General features: G+C 40.5%; 1 protein-coding gene across 1 annotated transcript; it reads left to right on the top strand.

The window, feature by feature from the left end:
• The first annotated feature begins 1,044 nt into the window (after positions 1-1,044).
• GJA3 (gap junction protein alpha 3) lies at positions 1,045-2,711 on the top strand. Its single transcript, XM_005149748.3, has one exon. It carries the CDS (start codon positions 1,045-1,047, stop codon positions 2,578-2,580), a length of 1,536 nt encoding a protein of 511 aa, XP_005149805.2. The 3' UTR covers positions 2,581-2,711.
• The last annotated feature ends 6,189 nt before the right edge of the window (positions 2,712-8,900 follow it).

Raw genomic sequence — 8,900 nt, 5'->3', positions numbered from 1 at the left:
TCTGATCTTGCACTTTAAACCTTTCCAAATCAGAAGTTCTGTCACTGCCTAGAATTGGACATAAGAAGCCCATCATACAGGAATTGTTGGAAACTACTGAGAAGCTATACACCAATTGTTTGTCACAGAGTGAATGTTATAGGGTGTAATTTTGTATTTCTAAGAAAATCTCTGTGCACACTTTGTAAAGTGCCTTTTTTTTTTTAATAATGTTGCAATAGAGGTGGTTCAGTAACACCAGGTGTCAGGACAGTAAGGAAAATGCCATAGAAACATTTCCACCATTTCTCTCAGAAGTTCTGATACTTCCCAATATTTCAGGTTACTCAAATAATTAATTCTTTTTAGAAATCAACAAACTCAGACTTGACTAGGCTTTGAGAACATGCTTGGTGGTGGTGTACACATTCCAGAATTAAACTGTAAATTCCATAGGCTTTGAGTAATTATTTTTCTGTGTTTGTGCAGTGTGAAAATAGCAGAGACTTGGACATTACTAACTTCCTGAATGCTGGAGTAAATCCCAATAACAATAGCATGTTTAGAGTTAGGCAAATTTTGCATCACACTCTGACACAAGTGCAGTTGTGTTAATAGAATATTCATGATTGGAATATTCAGTTAAGTGAACTGGTTTCCACCTGTTCTAAAAACAGGCAAGTTAAAGGCATCTCAGGTGAAGGAAACAGAAATAATGTTTTAAAAATATTTAAATCTTGTAGAAGTTTTAGTTATAGATCTTTCTTGCTTGGTGTATATTATATATATACATATATATATATATATATATATAAAACACATGTATGAACCAGGTGTAACACTAAGCATCTCACTTCTGTGCTCACCAAAATCCACGGTTACATGGTCATGAGGCTTTGTTGTTCCTACCATAAGTGTGCCATAGTCTACAAGGAAGTGCACTTAAGAATTGTCATTTGTTGAGAATCAATCTGATGTGCCCCAGCATCGTGCAGTTGTAAGATTTTTTTTTAACACTGCTCTAATTGCTCTAATGTTCTTATTGTAGGTTATAAATCTGAAACGATGGGTGACTGGAGCTTTCTGGGGAGACTGTTAGAGAATGCACAGGAGCACTCCACAGTTATTGGCAAGGTTTGGCTGACGGTACTGTTTATCTTCAGGATACTGGTGCTGGGGGCTGCTGCTGAAGAGGTCTGGGGAGACGAGCAGTCAGACTTTACATGCAACACTCAGCAACCTGGTTGTGAAAACGTTTGCTATGACAAAGCTTTCCCCATTTCTCACATCCGCTTCTGGGTGCTGCAGATCATTTTTGTGTCCACTCCAACCCTCATCTACCTGGGCCATGTGCTGCACATTGTACGAATGGAGGAGAAGAGGAAAGAGAAAGAAGAACTGAAAAAGAAGGGGAGCATCAAAGACAGCAACTACCCAGGAACAGCAGTGTCTGGCAGTGGTGGTGGAGGAGGCAGCAATAGCTTCAAGGATCCTCTTGGTAAAAGGGGAAAAGAGAAGCTCCCGATCCGTGATGAACGTGGTCGAATCCGTATGGGGGGTGCCCTGCTCCGTACATATGTCTTCAACATAATTTTCAAGACATTGTTTGAGGTGGGATTCATTGTGGGTCAGTACTTCCTATATGGCTTTGAGCTAAAACCAGTTTATCAATGCAGCCGCTCACCTTGCCCACACACTGTGGACTGCTTCATCTCAAGACCCACTGAGAAGACCATCTTCATCATCTTCATGTTAGTGGTGGCCTCTGTCTCCCTACTGCTGAACATGCTTGAGATATATCACTTGGGGTGGAAGAAGCTTAAGCAGGGCATGACAAGCCAGTACAGCCTTGAGATGCCTGTTGCAACAATGACACCAGTCATGGTAACAGGGGAGTCCAAACCTGTTTCCCTGCCACCACCAGCACCACCCGTGGTGGTAACAACTGTTGTGCCCACCCCTGTTCTGCCTGACACCCGTGCTGTCACACCATTGCTGGCCCCAGTGACCATGGCACCGTGTTATGCTGCGGCTGCTCCAAGACCACGACCCCCCTCCAACACAGCCTCTGTGGCCAGCTACCCTGTTGCTCCACCAGTTTCTGAGGAGAGGCATCGTGCTGTGACCCCCACACCCATCTCCACTCCCATTACCATCCCAACCCCCATCCCCACACCAACACCAGCTGTCATCAACTACTTCAACAGCAACAGCCATGCCCTGGTGGCTGAGCAGAATTGGATCAACATGGCAGCTGAGCAGCAGGGGAAGGCACCCTCCAGCTCCACAGGAACCTCTACCCCCAGCAGTGTCCGGCACCCTCTTCCAGAGCAGGAAGAGCCACTGGAGCAGCTACTCCCACTCCCAGTGGGGCCGCCCATTACTGCAGCCAACAGTGGCAGCAGCACCAGCCTGAGCGGCGCAAGTGGCAGCAAGTGGGATGTGGAGGGTGAGGAGGAGCTGTCAGAAGAACGGCCTGTCTCTCCTGCCTGCACCACTGTGGAGATGCATGAGCCACCGCTGCTCGTAGACACGCGGCGCTTGAGCAGGGCCAGTAAGTCGAGCAGCTGCAGAGCCAGGTCAGATGACCTGGCTGTGTAGTGAGGTCGCCTCTCCTCCGAGGAGCGGGTGGTGGAAGGCAGAGAGGGCAGGGGAGCTGCTCGGGGCAGCCAGGCCTCGCATGGTGGGATGGCCTGGGCTTCAAACTTTGACGCTTGCTGTTTTTGCACTCTGTGAGTTGTAGTGGGAAAAAGTATCAGCATTTTCTAATAGGTCAGGGGTGACTGAAGCACAGCCAGAGGACTGATCCTGCTTCCCTTCACATGTCGATGGCAGATCTCCGAAAGGCAACTGTAGGGGTGGTCTGCACAGATAAGAGGTGGTGATGGTTGCTGGTCATGTGTCCAGAGACTGAATTTCATCTGAGAAAAATGTTAATATCCCCAGTGCCCACGTGGCTGCCTGTCATCTCCCTCTTGCCCTTGCCTTCACTTCCACCCTTCTTCACATAAGCTCTACACAAGCAGATTCTTCCCCTTAAATCTATCATAGCCCTGTGGCAAACATCAGGGTGGCATATTGCCTACTGGCACCTGTCACTTCAAAGGACCAACTTGCCATACTAAAGGTGACTCAGTCTCTTCCATATAACATGACTTAATGAAGCTTTTGTGCTCATGGCAAATTGCCAGTGTGGTCCTTGGCCAGGCAGAGTTTAGGTAACCCCTGTAATAGATTTTGGAGGTTCATCTTTATATAATTTTTTTTTTTACTCTTGACCTGTTAGGAAGTGTTCAGTTTGACCTTCTAGTCAGTGTTTGCCGACCATGATCACACCATGTTTTTAAGCCTACAAATATGTTTGAGCATGTTTGATTATAATTTTAGATGACTTCTGAAATTGCTTAGAGGAGGACAGGAATTTAAACCACACCTCAGAAATTATTACACAGAACAATTTCTCTTCAGAAAGCAAGGATTATGATTTCAATACATTGTGGCCCTATACATTGCCCATGGACAGACAATAGGATAAAGTACAGCTCTGCATTTTAGACTATTAGGTATCGGCTTAAGTTTGTTGGGAAAATGCTTTTTAGAAGTAAACTTGAGTGCATATTTTTTAGTATTTTAATATTTTGAGAATGAGTTTTGATCTGTAGGTTTAAAATTACTAGACTGTGTAATTAATCATTTTAGTTTGATCTTACAAGAAAATGTAAGGAGAAAGACACTTATTAATGGTAAAATTCCCAAAGCAACATTATTTCCTTTTGTATTCTACCCTTTCCTTTAACTACAATCTGTTGTGTCTTACAGGTCAGTGAAAAAAGATTTAGACAATATTGTATTGCAGTAAAGGTGGCTAAAATATCTGTACCACATGCTAGTGACTTGATGGGTCTGTTCTGATCAAACTGAAGTAACTTGCAGAATTTCCATCCAATCTAACAAGGAGCAAGATTTGGGGATGGATCTTGCAGGTCTTATTCAAGCAAAGCTAACATTCCCATGGAGTCTTGGGAGCCAGAAAGAATGTAGGTTTGGGGCCTTAAATAAAATCCGTTAAAATCCTGCTTTTGAAAATTATGTTTCCTTTGAAAAATGGGTGGAGGAAACTACTGGTATTTTTTTCTAAAGTGCAGCTTTCCTTACAACTGCCTCTGATCTTTATTCCTTTGTAATAAGTACTCTCACAGACATTAGTCAGAATTTTGAATGCCTGATAAGGCTTAGGAGAGTTTGGGTACAAAAGGAATGCAGGATTAGGCCCAACTTCTGTTCTAATTAAAATCCAAAAGAACTGAAGCTTAGAGTCAGTCCTATTGCTGCTATAAATCAAAAGTACTGTAATTGGAGAAGAACAGTCAAACACGCTGGGCTAACCCTTTGCATTTCAAAGTGTCTGGTCTGGCAGAAGAGTCCTTACTCAAGCAAGTCATGGTCACCCTGTGGCAAGTAGTTACAATTGCCAGTTACCTCTGCTGTTTAATGTTTTCCTGAATGTGTTTAATTTATTCAAGTGTTAAAATATATTCCCAGCACTCAAGATTAAACCTGTATTTTTACTGCTTTCTGAGTAGACACAAGTAAACACTGTGTAGTTTCTCATGATCAGAAGCACTGTTCTGCAACTCTTGGCCATGATGTCTCATTACTTCCTTGACCTGCCTGTGATGAACCAGGTGAGAAGTCTTTCTGCTGCCACTGACCTTGGGGGCAGACACTGCATTAAAAATCAATGTACAGTAGTACAATAAAGGTATTTTCTATTAGGTGTTCAGCTTCAGGCATGCTCTCATGAATTTTCTGTGTTATAAGCCATAAGAACCCTTTCTGCAAGAAAGATACAAGCTAAATTCTACTTTATATTGTATCCATGCAACTATGCTGAACTTAAGACTAAAGTTGATCAAGTTGCTTAGATGTAAGCAAAGGCATTTTAATACTCAAAAATTTGTAGATTTACTAGCATCTATGCTAGCAGTTATGTAAGTTTTGCTAAACACCAAGAACTTAGGGTTGCTGAGATAAGGCAGTATGCATCTCTGTATTTTAGCATCAAAATTCATGGGCTATGTTTTCCTTTCTTTTATGCTTCTAAAGAATAAAGTCGAAGTCTCTCTGGAGTGTATTTATAGAAACAGACCACCTGGAATATGTGGGATATTTGTATCAACGCCTGAGAGCAAAACTGACTTTTTGTTTGATGGAGCTCTGAATCTTGCAGTTCTTACTTTAGAACAGTCCTCACAGAGTATGTCCTACAGGATTGCATCTGTATGATATATAAAATATAATAACAAAGATAGGTTTAATTTAGGATCAACTGATGCCTAGTCTACCCTTTTCAAATTAACGTGGTTAGACCTGCAGAGAGTTCAGGTGCTTTTGTGGTATATGTGGTATTTTCAGGCAGGGTAACTACTGGAAAGCTGTTAAAGATAATTTTTCCTGTTAGGTGAAGCTTGGGGGGAGAAACGTAACTCCCCTAAAAACCCCTAAGAGAGATCTGACAGAGCAGCCTCTGCATCCAAACAGTACTGGTCTGAAAAAGCAAAGCTACAATTCACAGGTTGTGCTTTTTAAGTCAGCTTAAGTTCCATCACGTAACTATACAGAGTCAAGCCTTTTCATTACCTACAATTTCATTTGGAGTCCAGTAATTTTTTCTTCACTTAAGCCCAGATAACTCTTGGCAGAACTCCCCCTTAGTGCTTACTAATCACTTTCAGCTGCTGTATCACATCTGGAATCAGGTTTGATGGGAAAAAAAATTCTATTGGTGTGGCTGATTTTGAGTACTTTACACATGAATCATTACTGAATTCTACATGCTATGAGTAAAGCATAACTATGAAGACTTCCATAGTTCTAGAAAATACATACAAATGCCAAATAACTTGCTGAACAGAATCTATTGGCAAATACAATCTGCTAATTTCCAAGGGAATTATACTTGATTTAGCCTAGGCAAATGGCTGTTCAAGCCACAATCCTGAAAGATCCTATACATGTACATGAGACCAATAGGTAAGTTATTGCAAAATTGGAAATGAGAACAGAATTATGCAGTTTTAAGCAAACTGGAAAAAAAACCCCAAATACTCATATTTTGCTCTTCTCTTACTGGAAGTTACAAAAAAAAAAAAGCTAAGGTAAGCTGTGGAAAAGGAGAAAACTGAGAAAAGGATACTCTTTGGACAAATTACCATGCGCATAATGTGCTACTCTTTTACGAGTAAGTCAGTTCACTGGCACTAGTTGACCCTGGTTGGAGCATCGGGGGTTGGACTACATGACTTCCAGAGGTCCCTTCAAACCACCACAATTACATGAAACATATTTTCCAAATCACTGATTTCATTAGTACATTTTTCATTGTAGTTTCACAAAGATACAGTAAATTTACAGGAAAGAAATGCACAAATATGTAAGTTCTTGGCCATGGATGCAGTTGATCTGGTTTCTGTCACTGGGCTTCATTAATTAGTGCAGCTGTCAGATAACACAAAAGAAAACAGTTTAGCAGTTTCAACAGTTTAGACCCCAACATTTCTTCCCTTTGTATTTTGATTAAATGAAGACAGCCTGCTAGAACCTTCCCTTTATTAAAGTGGAACATGAAAATCAGTTTCTTGTATTTTCATAGATAAAAAAGTGCTCCTTGAATTTGTTGGTCCATGCTAGCATTGAAAAATCATAACTTCTTGGAAATTGGTAGCGTGCACTGAAAAAGCTGGCGAACTGTGCACTTTTCTGGTTTAAGTTGTGTGCAAAGTGGTACCAGAGATTGCTTTTCCTCAGTGTATTTGTCTATCAAGGCACTTAGAGCTAATTAAATGTCTGACATTTTGCAGCTCTTGAGATTATTTTCTGGTATGAATATGTAAGTATAGGATCAGTAAAATAAGGAAAGCTTTAAAAATCAAATCAGTACTTAGGCCCTGTTTTGGATAGTTGTGGGACCATCTCCTCAGCTGCTACAAACTGTTATACTCCACTGAGTTCATGTGGGTGTCAACAGTTTGCAGCAGAGCATTGAGCCCCCAGGTCTTTTTGTTTAATACAAGCACTAACACCATGGATTTGAACAGGCTGGGGTTTTTATTATTATTATTTTATTCCAAATGTTTTACTTTTTCTTGTGAAATGTGTGCTCTTGTAATTTTGATTTTCTGAAGTTTACATTCAGTTTTTGATTTCAGATTGCAATTTGGATAAAATAAACAGTTTTCTAAGCTTACAGTTATATAAGAAGTGAAAGAATGACTCTGCCAATATATTAAACTTAAGAGAGAAATGTCTTGCTGTAACACAGGAACTCTTCAGACATAAGACAGTCCCATTAAAGATGGTTTAACCTAATAATTGATCAGTTTTCTCTGTGTATTTAAAATATGGGAGCAGGATATATAGGGAGCACACTATAGAAAAAGATAACTTTCCATCATGAACTCAATTATTATCAAATAAACTAAGGTTCATTGTTATTTACATGCTTTCTTGTGTGTTTAGAGGTTCAATGACAAAGAGTAGCTGTGACATATATCCTTTGAGCGCTAAATTTACAGCCTGGTTTAAAATTCCAAACAAAATAAGTTGTGGAGAAACATTGCACTGTTACACTAGACTTTTCAAAAGACCAGTGTTTTGCTTTCTAGCCAAAACCATGGCTCTGAGCCTGCAAATACAATTTTATGCAAGTTATTTTTACTCTTGCAATTAAGACCATGAAAGGTAATGGGACTACTTGCATAAGCAAAAAAAAAAACAAAAAACAAAAACACTGTTGTGAAAAAGAAATTGTAGATTTGCATTTTAAGTTTGTTGTAAGATGCCGATCAAATTCTAGAAGTTTCAGTCCTTGAAGAGTTAAGCAAGATAATGTGAACATATTTTAACATGGAGAATATATTTCTCATTTCCATTGACACCGTTTCTCACAGTCAAAGGGTTGTAAAGCATAAGAAAGCTTACTGAGAGCTTTCTTGTGCTTATCAGATGTTTGTCTTTTACATGACAGAATCTGAGAACAAACACAAGTTTTCTGGGCTGTCAGGAACTTGTAACAATAGAAACAGCAAACAGAAGTATTGTCTTCAAAGAAGTGCCTTGTATATTAAATTCTGTAAGAAACACAGTTGATGTAAATGTTAATTTACCTCATATGTTTACAAAATTGTGACTAAATAAACTTTTTGTACCATGGCATTGTCTCTTTTAGATTAAATTTTCATGGTTGTATAGATGGGATTTTAAAATGGTAATGCATTTCTGTTATTGAGCTTTTTTAATTACTGCAGCTGTATTGCTAAAGAGAACTCACTTGCCTCTGACCGAGAGCACTTTTTACTACAATGTATGTGGCCAGAATATGTTGCATACTTTCTGTTCAGATAAAAGATTCATTTCAGAGTTCCACAGTTTTGTCATTGAAGAACTGCCAAAATACTCCCAAGACAGCTGACAGCATCAGCTGGTGCAGATGCAGCTGTGCGCTGGGCTCTCCCTCCCTCAGGACACAGCTACACCATCATCACCTCACAGCCACTGTCTCCTAAAGAATTTCTGACTGGAGTATGAAATATGGATGTTCTACTCTATCTCTGCAGGTTTTTGTGATGGTGTGGGTACTTTGCTGCCACATTGAGCAAAGCAGCTTGATGGAGGAGAGGTAAAAGTTGTACCCCTTTCAGGTGTCATCCACAGCTGTGTCAGGGTGCAGCACAGAGCCTAATGGTAATGGGACGAGGTGTACTGGGGGAGCTTTCTAACCTCCTCCAGTAAATCTCAGTACAATTGTGCTGATAGCCAAATGAGAGCATCCCCCACACCCTTGTACTGCTGCTATTGTCCCCAGGGCACTGGCACAAGAACAATCAGCTGGACTTTAGCAAGCATTTTCACTGTGACTGCGC

Source organism: Melopsittacus undulatus, chromosome 2 (assembly GCF_012275295.1).
Source record: "Melopsittacus undulatus isolate bMelUnd1 chromosome 2, bMelUnd1.mat.Z, whole genome shotgun sequence".
NCBI lineage: Eukaryota > Metazoa > Chordata > Aves > Psittaciformes > Psittaculidae > Melopsittacus > Melopsittacus undulatus.
The sequence above is the reverse complement of the archived record's forward strand: the minus strand, read 5'-3'. Positions and strand labels throughout refer to the sequence as shown.